Source organism: Gopherus flavomarginatus, chromosome 13 (genome assembly GCF_025201925.1).
Source record: "Gopherus flavomarginatus isolate rGopFla2 chromosome 13, rGopFla2.mat.asm, whole genome shotgun sequence".
Taxonomy (NCBI): domain Eukaryota; kingdom Metazoa; phylum Chordata; order Testudines; family Testudinidae; genus Gopherus; species Gopherus flavomarginatus.
Genome location: NC_066629.1, coordinates 19,206,544 through 19,227,364, shown reverse-complemented (window position 1 = coordinate 19,227,364; position 20,821 = coordinate 19,206,544). Strand labels below are relative to the sequence as shown.

The 20,821-nt window shown below is 42.9% G+C and overlaps 1 protein-coding gene across 2 annotated transcripts in view; it reads left to right on the top strand.

Moving 5' to 3' along the window:
• NCAPD3 (non-SMC condensin II complex subunit D3) overlaps positions 1-20,821 on the top strand; it is a 50,344-nt gene that overhangs the window by 10,211 nt on the left and 19,312 nt on the right. For both annotated transcript variants that reach the window (XM_050921516.1, XM_050921515.1), the window contains exons 8-23: positions 697-830; positions 1,827-1,899; positions 2,671-2,796; positions 2,991-3,243; positions 3,765-3,827; positions 4,040-4,123; positions 9,151-9,224; positions 10,119-10,253; positions 11,019-11,239; positions 12,935-13,126; positions 13,482-13,579; positions 13,703-13,818; positions 14,754-14,861; positions 16,552-16,666; positions 16,757-16,864; positions 17,851-18,089. In XM_050921516.1, the coding sequence (XP_050777473.1) occupies positions 697-830; positions 1,827-1,899; positions 2,671-2,796; positions 2,991-3,243; positions 3,765-3,827; positions 4,040-4,123; positions 9,151-9,224; positions 10,119-10,253; positions 11,019-11,239; positions 12,935-13,126; positions 13,482-13,579; positions 13,703-13,818; positions 14,754-14,861; positions 16,552-16,666; positions 16,757-16,864; positions 17,851-18,089 (2,139 nt within the window). The remainder of the gene's footprint in view (positions 1-696; positions 831-1,826; positions 1,900-2,670; positions 2,797-2,990; positions 3,244-3,764; positions 3,828-4,039; positions 4,124-9,150; positions 9,225-10,118; positions 10,254-11,018; positions 11,240-12,934; positions 13,127-13,481; positions 13,580-13,702; positions 13,819-14,753; positions 14,862-16,551; positions 16,667-16,756; positions 16,865-17,850; positions 18,090-20,821) is intronic.

The window sequence follows — 20,821 nt, the reverse complement described above, 5'->3', positions numbered from 1 at the left end:
ATGCTTAATTATTTGTATATTGTTCCTGTTTCCATAGAGCATGCAAACTTAGAAAGTATCCATGTTTTTCTGGATTGTAATACAATATCAAGAGGCCACTAGTGCTCATTTTTTCAGAGTTTGAATCCTCCTTTCTATCTCTTCGCTGCTCAGGCCCCTCAGTCAGATGATATGAATAATAGGGACAGCTAAATTATGGCAAGCAATGGAATGCCAAAAATGTATCTTCTGCACCATCAGTGCATAAGGAAGCAAAGGCATTTAAATTAAGGTGTTTTCTTTGAGAAAATAATGAATTTCCCCAAATTCTGTGGATTTCTGTTGTAACTGATTCATAGAGTTTAAGCCCAGAAGCCTGACTGCCTATACACCACAGGTTGTTAAATTTCAACCAGTTACTCCTATATTGTGTTCCGCTTGAAATTATGCACCTTTTTAACTTGATTGCCCTGCTGGAAAGTAATGTTTTAGGTCTTTTCAGGCTTGTATGACATCAGTTAGGGTAAGTATAACCCCAGTATAAAAAAGAAGCTTTCTGTGTATGTAACTTCCCTTTTAAAGTGTTTTGTTTGGATTTTGTTAGGGAAAATTGTTTTGTATGAACTCGCTTGGATTATTTTATTAACCGAGACAGAGTGGTGGTGTAGTTCCTGTACCTGTTGCTGAAGATCAGCTGATTCTGTATTTTTCTTTCAGACTCTGCACCGTATCTTCCATCGTCTCCTCAATGTCATCCTCATGCTGGAAGGGGAAGAAGGATCCAGGCATACAGCCCTTTCTGTCACGCCACAGGTTACTGGTGCTAGGAATCAGGGAATAAAATTCATCAGGTGAAGTACAAAGTTGTTGGGTTTTCCCTCTGGCATTGTCTTATTCCCCATTGCTAGTTAATAGAGGGATTAAAATAACTAAGGCTTATTCTGAAGCTGAGGATTAATTTCAATTTTTGTCATAAGAGCTAACATAGGACTTGTCTTCTGGGAGGGGAAAACACTGAATGTTGAAAAGTGGGATGGGGGGACAAAGATCTCCTGTTTTAGACTTGCAGCAAATTGGAGGGATTTTAGTTCATTATCGAGTGTGATGAAGGAGACATTTAGTTAGGAATATATCCTTTAATTCTCCAGTCATCTTTCTGTTTCTTAGCTTTTTGCTTTCATTTGTGCTGTCCCTTATACTTTGAACAATATCCTACTTTTCATCTGCATTCCGTTCTTTCCTCCAACCCTATTCTTAAAACCTGTTCCTTACAGGAATCTTTCTTGTATAGGCTCTCCATCTTTCTGCGACATCCCCTACCCGTGCTGCTGTCCCTTATCTTGTCTACTATAGAACACAGGTGTTTGGGACAGACAGGACATATCTAATTCTGTTTTGCAAAGTGCTGCTTAAGTTTTTGGCTCTATCTAAATGATTGTTTAATTGCAGCTAACTGGTGAGGACTTCAAACACTTGGGTACTGGTAGACTTAGTACCAGAACTGACCCAGGTATGGAGCTTTACGATGTTATGCTATGCAGCAGTCACAAGAGGGTGAGGATTAGCTAACTGTTACATGGAGTTTGTTTTTAGTACACTACTTCTAATGTGTTGCTTTTGGGAGCAGCTGCTATTTCTGACTTCCTCTTCCTGCACTTCGAAACAAGAATATTTTAAAAGCACAGTTTATACAGAGGCCAGTGAACAATATTTAACAGTCAGAGGAGGAATAAGGAAGCTCTGTGTACAGCTGCCTGTCTGAATGTAGGAGATGGCCTTGTGCTAATTTTTTTGCTCCCTATTACAATAGCAACCTGTTCTAAGTTGCTTGTTTCTGTTTTGTGCAGCTCTATAGTAGATGAACTAAAGGAAGTTGCCTTTCCTGTGCTCCGAATCTTACTCCAGCATATCTGTGCCAAGGTATGTTAGCTCCTTTTTATATCTCGGATCTAAAGACAATAGCACTATTCTTGGATAGACTGTGATGCCTGTGAACGAATGTGGAGAATCCATTTCCTTAACTTTCACTGTTTAAAAAACTTTATCGCCATGGGTCTTTTGTTGCTTATTTTAGTACGTCTGAGGTTCTTGTGACAGAGTGACTCTAGATCCGTGTAAGTGTTTTCAGACTGTCAAAGTATGGCACAAATCGTAGCAGAGAGAGTCTCATGGACACTGCTCCACTGTTCACAATTGCTTGTACCTTCTATTGACATCTTTAACAAAAAAAAAAACTAAAATCCTATGACAAAGCAATTGCTTATGTGGCCAAGTGAAAATAGAGAAACATTTAACATATGTGTTGTTACTGTCAGTGTGACTTTAGTAGCTGGAAACAAGGATTACAAGAGCCTTGATACCAGCCAGCTGTCCATGGATCACCCTTTAAATCAAGATCAAGTTTTTCCAGTCTTCAGTCACCTCAGGAAGCTAGTATTATCTCCACTTTATAAAGGGGGGATCTTTGCTTTTGAGGGTTTTAGAGTTGCCCGAGGCCATATGTTGATCCATTGGCAAAGACAAGCTTAGAATGCTGGAATTCCTGGTTGACAGTCATGTGCTTGAACTTCTAGGCCATATTACCCTCTTGAATAAACTGATATGTATTCTGAGGACTGAAATGCGTTTTAGCTATCATAACAGACCATCTGAATATTGGTCTTGGCAAATTCCTTTGTCCTTGTATTTCAGGTCCCAGATAAAGCTGACTATCGTACCTTTGCCGCACAAGCCCTGATACAATTGCTGAATAAGCTCCCTTGTGCAGAGTATGCTGACTTTATAGCTTGGCTCTATAGATATTCACATAATACCAAGGTAAGTGTATATCCTATTTAATACATCAGACCTTTGGACATAGCTGTATTTTGAGCACGTAAAACACTGTATAAGTACTAAATAGTATTTTTCTTATTGCTGGTGGCTGGTAGCAACTAGGTTACAGCTGTGATAGATGTCTCAGTGCTTTAACACTTCCCTAATAGAGCATCTTGTGTTCTTCGCTTCCATAGATTCCTTACAGAGTTTTTGCCCTTGATGTAGCCTTAGCTCTGTTGGACCTGCCGGAGAGGAAACCGGACAGCTCCTTGTCTGTGGATCATCAGAAGCTACTAAAGCACAAGTTTCTGGTGCAGGATATGGTGTTTGGCCGCTGCTCAGACAAGGCACCTACGGTCCGCAGCAAAGCACTCTCCAGTTTTGCTTACTGTCTGGAAATGAAAACTGCCACTATGTTGGAGAGTATACAGGAGCTATTACAAGGCAGTAAGTATGGCAGCTGAATTCAGTATTGCTAAATGTCTCTTGAGTTTTGGGGGGAATATTTATTGGGAGAGCAAAGATCTAATTGTCAAGGAATTAGAAATCTGGGCCGAGGTCCCTTTAGGTGTTATGACAAAGTGAAAAGGTAGATGTCTTGTTACTCATTACAACTTATTAAAGCCTTAGAAAGGCTTTATTGACGATATGGCTGTTTTACATAGACTCCTCTGTGTGATGACTTTGAAAGGCATTTACAAACTACTAAATGACTCATTTAAAAAATAATTAAATTCCTCATTCCTGACACGCAGTTATATCTTCAGAAACCTTTAGTGTCTGAGAAGTTTAAATCTCTCATGTTTAGCATGCTAAACTTCCCATGGTTTGATAAAAAGCCAGATGGCATGCTCCAGTAATGCATCTGCAGTCTCCTATTCTTAGATTACCTGCCTGATTATTTTTGGAAAGAAGAAGAATCCTGAATGGAATTATCTTGTTGTTGATTGTTTTTCTTCTTTCTGCAGCTTCTGGTCATACACTTTTAGACACAAACAACTACCCTGAGAGTTTGGTAACCCACACAGAAGGTAAAGTCTTCTCATAGAAATTATTGTTTTTCCTCCATAGGTCTTATGTTCTCTACAGAGAAATAATTTTGATATATATAATCTTGGGGAGGGGGGGAATGTTTACATAACATTCTCCATTTAGTGATGTGCCACACTGTGCAGAGAACATGTTCTTTTTGTATGCTCAATCCTTTGATTCACTGATATATTTTTTCCCTTCCTTCTCTTAGCTCACTCTGACCATCCACTGAAGACTCTTCCAACTTTCAAGACCATTGAACTGACCAGGGATGGTGATACCACTATATTTGATGGTACGTCAAAATAACACTTGTCTTTTCAGCTGATATTAGGTTTTGGCAATGTCTAATGGCAATCAGATCCTCTTATGTGTATTCAGCATCTAGTTTTCTATATAAGTAGACAGATTTTTCTATAGAGATTTTAGGTTCCACTTATATGTAATGAGGGGAGAGGTGGAATTTTCAGTTTTAAAGAAATTCCTTTTCCATTTAAGTCTGGATGGACCACTCTGGAAAGTATATTTAATCTTGACATATTGATGTTTGTTTCTACTGATGTGGCAGAAGCACTTGTCAAAAAACAAATTAATTACCATCTCTTTTGGAAGGAGTAAATTACGTGGATTATAACACTTGTAGCTCCATTGCTTATGATAATATTAATAAAATCTCTTGCTTCAGTGCAAAAGCAACAGGTATGTTTTCCCCACATAAAATATTGCACCTCTGACTAGGTGCATTATATGGGAGTGGAATTCACTTCTCTGCAGCATCAGGTATTGGTTACTGCTGAAAGCAGGTTGAGGTTAAATGGACTGATGCAACATGGATAGCCACTAGTCCTAACTTGTCCACATAACAGAAATTAGCGTGCAACTTGGCAGCTCAGCACGTATCACATTATTAACCTCTTGGAATCCCTCCATTGGCTCCTTTTCTTTTTTCACCTCATGTTCCAGCATCTTGTCCTGTGCTTTTGGGAACTGCACAGCTGTACTTACATCTTTGCTCACATATTTATTATTCCGCTGCCACCATTCCCTTTGTACAGCTAATAATCCCACTTCACTGTTCCCCTTGTGTCCCTCATATATGTCTTTGTTGCTTGTCCCATGTTGCTCCCTACACAGGAACTCCCTCCTTGTCTCAGTGTGACAGGCTCCCATCTTCTCTATTAAAATCTTTCCTTAAAACCAATAAGAATCCACTCAGTAAAACATATGATATTCTTAGAAGATCTACTCTCTCAGGTAGAAATGCCTCTAGGCCACTCAGCGTATAATATGTTCTCTATTTAGGTTGTAGGCTCCATGGAATAAGGAGTGTGGCACTTAAAACAAATTAATAACAGTAACTCAGTGCAGTGGGCTGGCTGTGCTTGACAGGATAGCTGGAACACCAGGGACATGTGAGCCAGAGTTGAGGTGCACTGTCAAAGTTGTCTGGCTGCATTATACTTGACTCAAGCTTATGCTAATTTCTTACTTACATGAGGACCACACAGTTCAAATATTTTAGGAAGAAAAGAAATGGTAAACAATGTATTCAAAAGTTGACCAAACCCATGTATAGGAGAGACAAAAGAATAGCGGTGTTGGCCCAATGGGGCTACTCCTGGGGGAATTCTGCATCACTGCGTGTGTGCAGAATTCATGTCCCCAGCAAATTTCTTTTCTTCCCTGAAGAAAAATTATTTCTGAAGGGGAAGCAAAGGAAGCTGCAAGAGTGGGCATGCACTCCTTCCCAGCAATGCAGGCAGGTTGGTTTGGGTTCCTGGAGCAGGCAGTTGAGACGTAAATCACTGCCATGGGGGAGGGAAAGGCCTGGGCAGTCATGCAAGAGAGAGAGACGGTGCCCCTCTTGCTTGCTATTGCAGCACACTTGACATGGAGGGGCAGAGCTTCAGGGTGTTTCTGAAGAGCGAGGCATCAGGCAGGCTCTGTCCCCTCTCGCAAAGCAGAATGTAACAGCCTGCCTGCTTAGTGATTTGTTCCCATTGTTCTTAGAGGACTCCCCCAGGAGTATAAAACAGGTCTAAAAGTTTTAAGGCTCCTTTAAATGGCCAGAATAGTGTAAAGGATAGTATGGTCTTATAAATGCTTATGGTGCTTTAGTGATTAAAACTGGTCTAAATTTTTGGAATGAAAAAATTTCCTATCAAAATGTGCTCCATGAACTGTTTGCTACTGACCTTTCTGGAGATGGTCAGTAGCCCATACAAACTGTGAGTTTGATTCCCCAGCCCTCAGTTGTTCTTCAGTTGCCTATGATGTAACCCTGAGCATATGGCTGCATATATTTGTTGACTAATAACTAGAAATAGAGGGTCAAACCTTGCTACATTACTATTATGAAAGGGAGTTTGGGGATTTCCTCCAATGCTCCCCGCTCCAATTCTTCATCTGTTGTATTGTAGTTTAACTAAATTACTGACATAATTGATACCATTTGACCAATAAAATATGCAGAATTTTAAAATATTGTGTGCAGAATTTTTAATTTTTTGGCGCAGAATTCCTCAAGAGTACAATGGGGCTAATGTACGTTACACAGCATGCGGTGCATGATGTGTACTACATCATGTTCATTCCCTTTCTAATCCTTCTCTGCCTGCTGAAGGTCACCTTCATACTGTTCCTGTCCACTATGCTGAAATGCTCAGTCAGTGCCAGTTGGCAGGAGCATGATTATCTTAGCCAGTTGGTTCCCCCTGCAATAGTTTAGTTGTCATGGACTGACCTCCCCAGAAAACTTGTTGCTACTAATTGAGGCAGTATATCTCTGTTCCAGTCAAAGAATCTGACATTATCAAGCCATCTAGCAGCTGGAGTCAAGTGGAGAGGATAGCTGCCTATTAAAAAGGCATTTAGGGCCCAATCCAAAGTCCACGAAAGACAGGTGAATGATTCCCATTGACTTCAGAGGTCTTTGGATCAGGCTTTTACTGACTAGAACACAGAAGCGCAGTGCTCCAAGTTGGACATGTATTATAGAAACATTGTTTTATTGGGGAATCATTGTACACTGAGACTTTGCAAAGTATACATAGAAGAAGATGAACATGTAGGAAAGTCCACTATAGGAGCTCTGAAAGATAACAGCTGGGTTGAAACTAATTTGCCAGAACAACCAATTTTAATGCTGGAATTCTGATAATTCTGTGTGTCAAGTGTGATAACTGAGAATATAGGAGCCTAGTTGCAGCTACCAATTAATAATCTCACTGGTAGACTATATAATTTCCCCTAATCATGTGTAAAAGTTTCTTTCAGTATGGGCAAGGAAAATAAAGCTTTAGGCCTAATTTGCATATATAGGGAGCGGAAGTGTTCTTGTTTCCACTAGGACTTTTGGGTTCTATTTTTGCTCTGCCACTGACTCCGTGACTTCATGCAAGTCACTTGATCCCTCTATGCCATAAATTCCCTATCTGCAAAATAGATTTATTAATACTTCCTTCATCACAAGGGGTTGTGAGGTTTAATTCACTAATGTTTGTAAAGCATACTGAGATTCTGTATGAGGCTTGTAACTCTCCGAGCAATTTTCTCATGTCCCGCTACCCAAATCTCTATCCCACAAACAGCAGAGTTACCATCATACAGACTTTCTTGAGAGTTCTGCATGGTTTTAATTTGATGAGGCTTTTAAGGTTAAAAATGATCTGAGGCCCCTTTATAAAGAAAAACAATTGGTCAAAAATTACATATTCTCTTTATTTTTATTTTTCCAAAACATTTAGTACATTTAGAGATGGTACAGAAGCGAAGAAGGCAATAATAATGGGGGATTTCAACTATGCTCATCTTGCCTGGGTATGTGTTGCCTCAGGGAAGGATGCAGAGATAAAATTTCTAGACATATTAAATGACTGCTTTGTGGAGTAACTTGTCCTGGAACCTACGAGGGAAAGGCAATTCTTGATTTAGTCCTAAGTGGAATGCAGGATCTGGTCCCAGAGATGAATATAGCTGAACCACTCGGTAATAGTAATTTAGCATACTTGTAGGGGGGAAAATACCAAAGAAACCCACCACAGTAGCATTTAGCTTCAAAAAGGGAAACCACACAAACATGAAAGAGCTAGCTAAATGGAAATTAAAAGGAACAGTCACAAGGGTAAAATGCCTGCAAACTACAAGGAGGCTATTTAAAAACATCATAATAGAGGCTCAAACTTAATGTACACCCCAAATAAGAAAAAGAATAATAGAACTAAAAAAATGCCTACATGGCTAAATAGTGGAGTGAAAGAGGTGGTTAGAGGCAAAAAGGTGTCCTTTAAAAATTGTTGCTGTAGCCATTTGGGTCCCAGGATATTAGAGGGGATGTAGGGGAGAGCCCCACATCTGAGCCATTCTTTTTTAGATGACAAATCTGAGGAACTATCCCAGACTGAGGTGTCAGTAAAGGAGGTTTTGGAACAAATTGATAAATAAAACAGTAATAAGTCACCAGGACTGTATGGTATCCCCCAAACGTTCTGAAGGAACTCACATATGAAATTGCAGAACTACCAATTGTGGTATGTAACCTGTCGCTTAAGTCAGCCTTTGTACTGGTTGATTGTAGGATAGCTAATGTAACACCTATTTTTTAAAAAGGTTCCAGAGGTAGGTTCTGGCAATTACAGGCCAGTAAGCCTAACTTCAGTACCAGGAAAATTGGTTGAAACTATAATGAAAAACAGAATTATCAGGCAAATAGATTAACATGATACATTGGGAAAGAGTCAAGAAAGCTTTTTTAAAGGGAAATCATGCCTCACCAATCTATTAGACTTCTTTAAGGGAGTCAACAAGCATGTGGACATGGGTGAACCAGTGGATATAGTTTACTTGGATTTTCAGAAAGCCTTTGACAATGTCCATCACCAAAGGTCTTTAAGTAAAGTAAGCAGACAAGGACATGGTAGGGGATGGATCTCTTGAAATTGCCCTGTTCTGTTCACTGGCACTGTTCATCTGGCACTGACCACTGTCAGACACAGAATATTGGGCTAGATGGACCATTGGTCTGACCCAGTATAGCCATTCTTCTGTATGTAACTTTCCTTTTAGGATTTTACCTAAAATATAAAAGCAATACAAATATATTTAAAATTCCACATAAAGTATTTGAAAATTAGTTTTTCTTTGGTTTACCTGCCAGATTGTGTGTGGTTTATCTTTCCCTGTCAACAACTGATGCTCAACAGAGTGCGAAGCTGTGCTCTACCTTGTCAGTGTGCTGCTTGCCCTGTCAGTATCTCCTGGTGGTGCTGCAGTCTCTACCTGTGTTGGATCTCATGACTCTCTTTCTGTGCTTTCCCGGGACAGGGAAGGAGATCATGGTTATGCTGAGACTGAGAGCAGGGGATGAGAAGACAAATGTCAGGAAGTCTGCACTCCAGGTATATTCTCTACTGAGTACTGTGTGCTATTAATATAAACAAGCAGGCTAACATCCTGCAATGAATTCATGCAGTGATCTGCCCACATGGAACTCATTGAAGGATCATGGCCTCATTTTGCTGCTCCTGCAGCATACAGACAGGTCTCTCAAAATGCCTTCTCCACTTGTTCCTGATAACCGATGAGTGAATAATGCAAGCGCAATGATGATGAAGAATTCTTCCAGTACTCTCGTTGAAGATCACTTATTCCATCATTTAGAAATAGGGCTTCTTTTCAAATGTCAGTAGGCTTTTAATTTAAGCAACTTCCTTATATAAATTGAGGCATGTTGGTTGGGTAGTTAGTCAAGAATTCATGAACTCATTTACAAAGGAACTGGATTCTGTCCAGCCTCAATTTTGGAGTGTGCTGCTTTAGTTTTACAAAAAAAAGTTTTTTGGAATAACAGGCAGTTGGTCTTGAAAGAGACTGTCCTTTTGAAATCTAGTCAGTTTAAAAACAAACAAACGTGAGAATAGTTAGGCATATAATCCCTGCCCCACAGTTCTCCTGATGGTTGATTTTATGCTTATACAAATGTATTGTTTTGAGTCTTTAGAATATTTTCCTTTCCCTTGTTACTGTGTGATGACCCACACAAATGCAAAGGGAAATGGATTGTGACTGTACAGGGGGAAAGGTGAAGCTAACTTTACCTTAGTGCTGTTGCAAAGCCCGTTCACTTTCAGTTTTTGTGTCCCCCAGTGTATCTCTAAATCTTGGGATTTACTGTCATTAAGACCAGTTCTTCTCCCATTGAAATCAATAGGAAGTGGATTGGATTTTTCACTGGCAGCCAAATGTGCACCCATTGTATTCCTATCAGTGTTATCATAGTGATTGATTTGTAGGTCTTCATGAGTATCTTGAAGCACAACGTGATCCCATGTACCCCAGAAGACTTGTCCACTCTCCAAGATCGCTGCCGGGACCCGGCTGTCTCTGTACGGAAGCAGGCACTCCAATCTATTACAGAGCTCCTTATGGTGAGGGGAAAGAATGCACAATATTTATCAAGACTGGCAGAGTATCATTTTATTTAAAGGGGCTAAAGAGGGAAAAGACCACATAAATTATTAGCCACTTACTTCTCCACTGAATTTCTTTAGCTTGATTTTCCTTTGTTGCCTTTGACATGAAAGACATATCTTGCTCTTAAACATAGTTGTGAATAACGTTAGACATTTCCTATTGTTAAAAACATCTCTTTCTGGCTCTGATATAGCTCTCCTGTAGCAAATTGGTACATTTGTTGTTCACCTTGTCAGCTTAAAAAAAAAAAGGCTGAATCATTGTACTGAGATTGCAGTATGCAGATTGTATCATTGAAAATTTTTTCATACTTTGATATTTATTTATAAATGGTTAGTAAAGTAGGATAAGAGCACAAGTTTTGTGGTTTTTTTTAGGCACTGCTCATTTTAAGTGATCTCTTGTAGTGCTTTACTGGGACACTGTCAGACTGATTTTAGTTTTAGTAAATATTACAAACCTCAGGTCAGAAGGAATAACTGATACCTTGATCATGAATATCATATAATCAGCAATTCCATGGTGATGAAGAGATTTAAGACCACTGGTCCTGTACACTATATGACTTCAATACTGCTTCATCAGTACCTTGGAAACTAAAATGTCTTGAGTCTGTCAGCATGTCTCAGCTCTCATTAATCCCACCATAGCATCTGAATGCGTAGAATCTGAATTACTGGCTTCAAAGTATTTCTAATATGGAATTTTTTTCTCTTTAGACTCAACACAATAATGTTATGATACAGAAGGCCTGGTTAACAGGTGTGGTCCCTGTTGTGATGGACAGTGAGAACTCTGTGCAGGAAAAGGCCTTGGATTGCCTTGATCAGCTTTTATTGCAGCACATTAGACACTACAATAAGTTCACGCATGAAGACCGAAACCAGACACTGGCCTGGGATCTCCTTGCCCTCATCACTGCAGAAAACCAGGAGTTGAGGTAGGTCAGTTGTACTGCCAATTCCAGTCAATAAAGAGGACTTTGGACTCGTATGTCGGCCCCTTCCAACTCCGTGTTTCTCTAGGCACGTATTGCTGTTATGATGCTTGTACCCGTATAAAAACATGTGAAATGTGTCCAGCTAACCCTGTGTCAGGAGATTATTGATTACACGGTAGGACAATAGCTTGTTCATCGGTTAGAGTAGAGGAGTGGGACACAAGTTCAGGGTTCTGTTCCCATCTCTACCACTCACTTTCTGTATGACTCCAACCTTTCTGCATCTGTGTTTACTTACAGCTAAAATGTATTTAATACCTACTGCACAGGGATGTTGTGATGCTTAATTAATTTTTGATAAAGCACTTTGATATCCCCAGGTGAAAGATGTAATACAAGTACATGTTACTATTAAGTGATACTATCAGTGCTAATGTGGGTATTGTTATATTGTAAGCTTCTTGTGTTGCTCTACTGGTTTAATGGGCAGGGTATAGCAGGCCTGAAAATCAACAGCCAATTATTTCCATGTTGGCAATTGGTGTGCACAGCTCAGTTCTCCTGTGTATTGGCTGTTTTAACTTTGTTGTCATTGATGCCTTTTCCCTGAACACTTTGAATGGGAGATTGACACATGTGGTGTGTCTTTTTGGTGTATTGCTAGGAACTTGGACTGTTAAAGTTAATTGAGGGTGTGGTGATGAGAAAAATAACCATCTATATATTTATAGAGATCAGAGTACATGGTGGTTTTTTTTTCCCCCTCTTCATTCTGCTGTACAATATGTTACTTGTCTTATGACTAATAGTATCTTACTCCCTTTTGCAGAACGCTGTGGGAAGTAGCAAAAGAGATGAGGTGACACACAAAATGACAGGGACAGAACACTGATGAAAACCAGCCTTATGTTTATTAGTCAACAGCATGTAATAGATCTTAAATAGAAAACTGATCTGTCAGTCGTGCCATCTTTCTGGCTTGCAAAATTATTTTACCAGTCTAATTTTGGCCCTTGTGCATCATACTTTGCACCTCCATAACACTTTCCAACTGAGAATTTCAAAGCGCTTGATAAACATTGAGTTTCAGAATTCCCCCAACAGAAGGAAGGCAAGTATCGTGGTCCTTGTTTGACAAAAGAGGAAGCTTTGGCCCAGAGAGGTAAAGTGAATTGCCTAGTGACACAAAGTGAGCTTCCTCAGAGATGAGGGTAAACCCAGACCAGTAAATCCCAGTCCTGTCCCTTAATAACAAATTTATCATCTTCTTGGCTTGTGGATGTTGGCTAGAAACGGCCAACAAAAAATCTTCCCCTGCTGGATTCTTCTAGTTAAGTTTTCTTGGCTATAAGCATACCAGACTTTGGGCCCAATTTAGCAGTGACCTGGAATGTATAGTGTTACATCTATGTCTACGTGGCAGAAGCTTTGTGTGCACTTGAATTATGAATTGGAATATGGATGTAAATATTTGAGGTTAAATGTAGAATGGAAATCCTGATTTGCTCAGAACAATGAGAAGTAGAAGTTTTTTGCATAAATAGCCACCAGCTGGCAATGTCACTAGCTTCATTGTGTTGCCTGCTGTGTGAAGGGTGGACTGGCTAAAATTGCTAGCCCCTAATACAGATCCTGAGACTAGCTGTTTTGTCTGTTGTGTGCTTATCTCTTTTCTCTTTTCTGTCTTCCTTGCAGCCGTTATTTAAACAAAGCCTTTTACATATGGTCCCAGAAGGAGAAATTCTCCTCCACTTTCATAAATAATGTAATGTCACATGTGGAAACGGAGCATGCTGCATCAGCCTGGATGCTGCTTGCAAAGGTAGCAGGTTCCTCACCCAAGCTGGATTACTCCAAGATAATCGAATCCTGGGACAGTGTCAGCAGGTGTGTGCCTCTATCTTAATCATTTGGCAATAAAGAGACATACAGGGCAGGCCAAGAGAATCTTCTCTTCTTCCTGCCTCTCCACAGGTAGAGTGCTGTTTGGTGACTGTTTAGATCAAAGTGCTTGATTTAAACTAACAGTGCTTCCATCTAGGAGAGAAACAGTGGCCTGCATCCTTGAGCTAGAGCCCAATAATCCAGTACCTTAAAGTTGCCTTTGAGCTTTATCATGTTTTCATTCAACCTGACAGTTCTGTCTTCAGCATGCATAATCGAAATGAAAGGATTTTTCTGACTCTAGTCAGTTTTTCTTCTTGGATTAATGTTTCTATTTGTCCCCTTTATGGCCTTTCAGGCAGCAGAATATTAGCACTGATACCGCAGGTCACATCCTGTGTGTAATTGGACACGTTGCGAAGCATCTCCCCAGAAACACTCAGTGCAGGCTGATTGGTGAGTGCCTTGGCGGGGTCAGTGTTCAGCTTTGCATCCCAGCTCCACTGTATTTTTGTCTTTCTATTAATAGTCAGTTAGCATGAACACTCGCCTCAGCTAGGTGTTTGACCTTCTTTTCAGATGATATCAAGTGCTGGCTGAAGGAGTTTAAGTGTCCCCTGGAGGTGATTAGCCCAGCTGTTGAAGCTCTGCAGAAGCTCTGCCATGCGTACACGGATGCCCCTGAGGAGGCACAGGTGGGGCTTCAAATAGACTGTTTTAAAAGTATATTTTACATGTCTGAAGAAGTTGGAGACGTTTTCCTCTCCTGAAAGTGCTGGTTTCTTCAGTGCACAAAGGAAAGAGACTTCTGATTCTAAAAAATTGCCCCTCTGTTCTGTTTAGCCATCTTTATTGGTATATCATACCAGCACTGGCATACGCCTAATGTGAAGGATGGGTTTGAGAAAGCTGCTTTTTTTTTTCAAGAGGATGTTTTGCAGTTGAAATCTGCTGAATTAACTACTTAAAGTAGTGCCTGTTTTGATACAGTTTTTTGTGATTTGGATGCTTTTCCAGTAGATTATGTTGAGGCTACAGACACGTTCTGTATATGCCACCATAGATTAAGTTGGTCACTACCAACCTGCTGTGGACTCAAACAAGTGAAAGTAGACAACAGTGTTCTGCAGACTATGTTAATAGAACAACTTGTGACAAAGCCAAGGCAAGCTGAGAAGGGGAGCTTTGCTGAGATGCTGTTTAGTAAATTCCTATGGCAATGTGCTAAAGCGGGTTCTTCTGTTTCTATCACTGGGAGATTGTAAGGTTGATAAAGCAATGCCAAATGAAGACAATTGACCATTTCTGCCTAGATACCAACAACCCCTGCATTTAAAGTTAAAACCTAAAGAGGAAAATAACTGTTCAGATCAGATGTTCTTTTGTAGATTTTACCCAGATTTTGTTTGCAGCTGATTTCTGCAGCTAGATTGCTAAATAAAGACTAGGACAAGTTTTTAGCAATAGAGAAACTGCTTAGTGTGAGGGGTCTGAGAGAGAGAGATTATTCATTTCAGAGTCTAGAAAAAGGTTTTCATTTACTTATTCAGGACTAATGCATGGAGGATGCTTTGCCCATGATGCATTTCTTTAACGAGCACTGCATTGACTTGCCTTCATCTTGAAACAGAAGCTGCTCAACCAGGTATGTGGAGATCTAGTATCTGTCTGTGAGAGCTACATCTCCAGTATAGTCCTCAAAGAGGATGGAGCAGAGCAGCTGCAAGAAGACCTCTTGGTAAGCTTAGTATCCTTTCTCTACTGATTGATCAAAGAATTAATTTGTTCCTTCTTTAAAATGACGATTCCATGATTGTCCAGCTGAGCTGTGTTCTGTGGAGTACTCTGCCTTGTTTTTTTGTTGTGGATGTTTTTTGTTTGTTTTTTGGCTTTTAGCTTATTTTTCTGATACTTATTATGGAAATAAACATGAATTAGAATCATATATTTACTTTATAAATATTCACTGGAATAGTTCATAAGATGCAATACTTTGTTCTCCTGTGAGTCCTAGAGAACAGCAGGCCCAGGCCAGTCACCACAAATTTGACACGGTAGTACACACAATAAGAAGTAGGGCTTGGAAAGTAGACTGCAAGTGGGAAGCTTTCCTTGGTGAGTGGGACAGCTCAGGCCATCAATTTCTACAGAAACTAGCCTTTCCTTAAACTGCAAAACTAACTAAATAAATAAAAATGTCTTTCCAGCCCTTATGGTAATGAAGACAACACTCCAAATGTGATCAGTTTGGTGACCTTTTCTTTAATCTCAGTGGCTCTACATCGGATGCGCTTGTTTTATGGGAATTTGTCAGCAAGTTCAAGTCTATGGATTGAAATTCAAAATAGGCTCCTTCTGATTCATGTATTGCCGCCACCGTAAAGCGTTCTGTAGACAAAAGGTTGCCCTCATTTAGACCTGTGCAACCCCATTATCTTAAAATTATATCCTCAGTTAGATCTGTGCGGCTTTATTGCTTTCACCTGGCATGCACAAAGGTAGCTGAGCTCTCAATTTGAAGGCAAAGGGGTTTTGCCTGGGTGACCCTTTCACTTGGAATATGATTAAGTATCCTGTTCATGCACAATCCAGAACAGAATCCACTTCATTCTCCCAGAGTTGTGCTGGTTTGGCAGGCACGGCAGCAGTTAGAAGTAGTAAAAACTCTGTCAACTTAAGTCAGCAGATATGACTTAAATACCCAGAGAACTGCTTTCAGTAAGAAATTCTCATTTTCACCTATTCACTTGTCAGAGCAGTCCATTCTTAAAGGGATCTAGGCATCATTTGCATCCATTGGAGGCTGAAGAAACAGCTCCTCTATTCCCTTGCCATTCTTACTTTCTCCAATCTTGAGGTTTCTAGAGCGAGGAGAGTATAATTAGTTTACAGTTATAGGGGAAAATACTAAATCCCTGTGGTATTTCTGTGAGTACATGTCTATAGACTCTTGTGTGTTAGTGACTTGAAATCATTCCTAATGGAAATATTGAGTGATGTGCCAGAAAGCTATAGAATAGACTTGATTTCCAGAGTTTTGGGGGAGTTGCAGTGATTATACTAATGCAAAATGCATCATGTCATTGCCTTCTCTTTTTTTATTTTTTATTTTTTTTGGGAGGAGGAGTGGGAGGAGAAAGTAGGAATTTAATTGCCTGTTTGCAACTTGTCAATAATAAATGTCACCACTGAAATTCACCGTGTAGTAGGGACAGGTCTAAAAGAGCTTGGCTCTCTGCAGTTAGATAGTAATGAATTAGGTCTAACTGAGCCTCATACAGGCCTACATCACAGGTGATGCCTTCCATTTTAAAGGGCAGAGGGAATTAAGCTGTTTTGGAAACTGTTGAAACATTGGTGTGTAGAAGCTTGTTGATTTAATTGTCAGCCCTGCTGTTATCTTTTGACAATGTTGCTTTTCTCTTTAGGTGAGACATCTCTTCACCTTGGGTGAGACTGCACAGCTATGTCCAGCCAAAGTGGAGAAACGCATCTTCCTTTTGATTCAGTCTATTCTGGCTTGCCCTGTCAATGTAGATCAATGTGAGGTCCTCCCTTTACTCTTAAATTTGCATTTATGAACTAAAACTCTGGTTTTGAGGGTATTTTAATTCTTGGTCTGTTGTTTCCCAGTGTCTAGTCCTCCAGATGGTGAGGAACTCCCAGTTTCTCAGCCACTGTCCCAAATGAGAGGATCTGCTATGCCCTCAGTGGTCAGAGCCCATGCGTTCATTACACTGGGTAAGAGCTGTCCTGTCGTGGGAATAGGTGCTGTGTACCACTGATTTCTGCCCTTTTCTCTCTTCCTGGGTTACAATTGCTACAGCTCTTCTGCATGAACTTTAGACACAGACATGAACTGTATTCAGTGTTTATAGTGCTGGAGCTTCAAGCATTCAGGTAATTCCCTGCAGTAACAATATGCATACACCAATAAAAATATTGGAGTGGGTGAGAGTACGTACTAAATCTAATAATCCACTGGCTTTATATAGCTTTACCATACCTAACCAGTGAGTAACACAGTTAGCCGGACCTGAAGAACGCTACAGACTTGTACCAACCTTGTACTCTTGTGAGCTTGGTGGCATCTGACTATGGAACTACATGATGCACAAAAGGCTCTCTAGAGGGATGGAAGGAATTCAATGCTTTCCAGAGCAGGCTGTGCTTATGCTTCCCGTGTGGTCATAGACGTGACACTTCTTTAGTGTGGGAATAATATTACTTCCTCACTTATGTACCTCATGAGACTCAATCCTTTGTTCTTAAAGAGCTTAGAAACCTTTAGAGATGCAAAGTATTAGTGTTATTTTAAAAGGCTTCTAGTAATGATATTGGGGTGGCTCTTTTCTTATTATGCATAGGACATTAGGCTGCACTCTTAGCTCTCTGTGGCCCTTTGGGAAAGAGGAAACTGGGTTACTAGATCCATGATATAGGTCTCATGTTTTCTCAGAAGAGGGATGAGACAATGCTCCTCCTTGATTACCTTTTCCTTGAGGTGGGTTGCTGGTTTCTCATACAGTCTCCACTAAGAGTTTCTTGCTTTTATTTGCTTGTTTACTTCTTGCTCTCGCTATTTTCTGCTTTAATTTCTCCTTGGCCTTATTTCTCCGTCCATGTGTTTTGACTCATATGCCACCAAGAGGAGATGGAAAGATAGTCCTGGGGAGATGAGGAACTGTAATATTCACAGCCCCGATTCTCTACTCTTTATGTGACAGGTAAGCTGTGTCTGCAGCATGAGGATCTAGCCAAGAAATGTGTCGCAGCCCTAGCTCGTGAGCTAGAGGTGTCTGAGGATGTGGCCATTCGCAATAACGTCGTCATAGTTATGTGTGACCTGTGTATCCGCTACACCACCATGGTGGACAGGTACATTCCCAACATCTCCATGTGCCTGAAGGACCCGAATCCCTTCATCCGCAAGCAGACACTGATCCTGCTTACCAACCTTCTGCAGGTGACTAGAGGGCTTTGGCTAGTTCTCACTACATTCCAACAGCCTCCATCATACAGAATCCTAGCAACCTGTAAAGTGGATATACAGATTTCAGATTGACCCTAAAATATCTTTACAATTTACCCAAACTTTAAGATGCACTTTTCTTGAATCTACAATTTCACCTCCAGTAGATAGGTGTAACAGGTGTCCACCAAGCAGAAGCAGGGCACTAACCTTCTCTGGTGGCCTATCGGTTCTTCTTCGAGTGATTGCTCACATCCATTCCAGTTAGGTGTGCGCGCCTTGCGTGCACGTTCGTCGGAAACTTTTTACCCTAGCAACTCCAGTGGGCCGGCAGGTCGCCCCCTGGAGTGGCGCCGCCATGGCGCTCGATATATACCCCTGCCGGCCCACCCGCTCCTCAGTTCCTTCTTACCGCCGTGTCGGTCGTTGGAACTGTGGAGCGCGGCATTGCTGTCCTCCACGTCCCTAGCTCTCCTTGTTAACTACCGTTATTACTACAGTTGTTAGTTAGTCGTTAAGTATAGTTAGTTAATTAGTTGTAGTGTAAATAGTATTTGTATATAGTTGTTCGCCGGTCTGGGCTGTAGCCCTTCCCAGCACCGGGCTCATGCCTGGTTCGCCGGGCTTTAAGCAGTGTGCGGCCTGTAAAAAGCCTATGCCAACCAGCGACCCCCACGACGCGTGTCTAAAGTGCCTGGGGGAATCGCACAGGTTGGACAAGTGCCGCATTTGCAAGGCTTTTAAGCCCAGGACAAAGAAGGAGAGAGACCAGAGACTCAGGACTCTCCTAATGGAAGCGGCACTTGACCCAGCAGCTTCACAGGCCGTGATCTCGACGCCGGCACCGGATCGCACCGGCACCGGAAAGACTCCCCGGCACCGACCTTCCCCGGCACCGGGTGCAGAAGCGAGACCATCAACGTCTGCTACTCCAGCCAGGCAGACCCGAATGGAGCGCCCGGCATCGACATCGGCCGCGGCGCTACCGGCACCGTCGACTCCGGGCCCGGTGGGTCCGTCGAGTCCGGTACCGCCAAGCTCCCCCATAAGATCTGGGGTTGAGCTATTGGTCCCATCCACTCCGGAGACCTTCGCCTCGGCACGGGACCTTATCACCCTGACTGAGTCTACTCAGCCGCCACCCCCAGTACCTCCGGTGCGGGTAGCATCTAGGGGCAAGCCCATGATGACGACACCGTCTCGGGACTCGCGATCGAGGTCCCGATGCCACGGTCGCTCGAGATCCCGACGCCGCTCGCAGTCCCGGCACCGCTCCCCTCGGCGGTACCGGTCGCACTCGCGGCACCGATCGACCTCCAGACGGTCGCAGTCTGACTCCAGCCGTTGATACCGGCACCGTGACTCTAGGAGCCAGTCTCGCCGTCATTCACCGCGCCGGTCGACCTCCCGGCACCGAGCTGGTGGCAGGTCCCGGTCCCGGTCGACCTCCCGGCACCACGTCGGTGGCAAGTCCCGGTCCCGATCCCGGCACCGAAGCAGCGGCCGGTACTGATCCAGATCCCGGCACCGAGACAGAACCCGGTCCCGATCCCGGCGCCGCTATGACTCCCGGTACCGATCCCCGGCACCGAGAAGATCTTCGGTGCCGAACCGCGCAGACTCTTATCAGCCGCGGTCGGCCCCGCCATGGCCTTCTAGACAGCCGTCGGTGTCGTCTCAAGCGGAGAGCGTGTATGCGCTGCGCACCGACAGACAGGCGGCATTATTTCAGGACCCTCCGCAACAGGACCAGGGTCCGCAGCAGTGGGGGTTTTGGACACCCTGGGCATACCATCAAGCCCAGGGCCCCCAACAGCTTCCTGCTAGGCCTGCAACGGCGGAGCACAGGGTGCCAGAGGCTTCGTTGTCTCGCCCCCCTCCCTCCCCTGATGGAGAGGAAGGATCGAAGCAGCAAGACCCTGGTCTTGCTCCTGAGACAGAGGCGAGGGCTGAGGGGGACCCCCCACTGGACACTTTCTTGCCAGGGGTCTCCTCATCTTCCTCCCCCGACGAAGCGGTGGCTGGCACTTCCTCCAGTAGCCCTCCTCCGCTAGATCTCAGGGCACACCAAGACCTCCTTAGGCGAGTAGCACAGAATCTGAGCTTGCAAGCCGAGGAGGTCTCTGAGATCGAGGACCCCATCGTCACCATCCTCTCATCTGATGCTCCCACCAGGGTCGCCCTACCCTTCATTAGGACGATCCAGGCCAACGCCAATACAATCTGGCAGTCACCGGCCTCCATCCCCCCTACGGCGAGGGGCATCGAGAGGAAGTACATGGCCCCCTCCAAGGGCTACGAGTACCTCCACGTCCACCCGACACCGTGTTCCCTGGTGGTGCAGTCGGTGAACGAGAGGGAGCGCCACGGACAGGAAGCCCCAGCCCCCAAATCCAAGGAGGCCAGGCGTATGGACCTCCTCGGCCGCAAGGTCTATTCGGCTGGGGCCCTTCAGCTCAGGGTTTCAAATCAGCAAGCCCTTCTCAGCAGATATGCTTTTAACTCATGGGTGGCAGCGGACAAATTCAAAGAGCTGCTGCCACAGGAGGCCCGTCAAGAATTTGCGGCCATTCTGGACGAGGGCAAGAAGGTTGCATGAACCTCGTTGCAGGCCTCTTTGGACGCTGCAGACTCGGCTGCCCGCACCCTCGCCTCGGGGGTAACGATGCGCCGTATCTCCTGGCTTCAGGTCTCTGGCCTTCCACCGGAGCTCCAATACACCATCC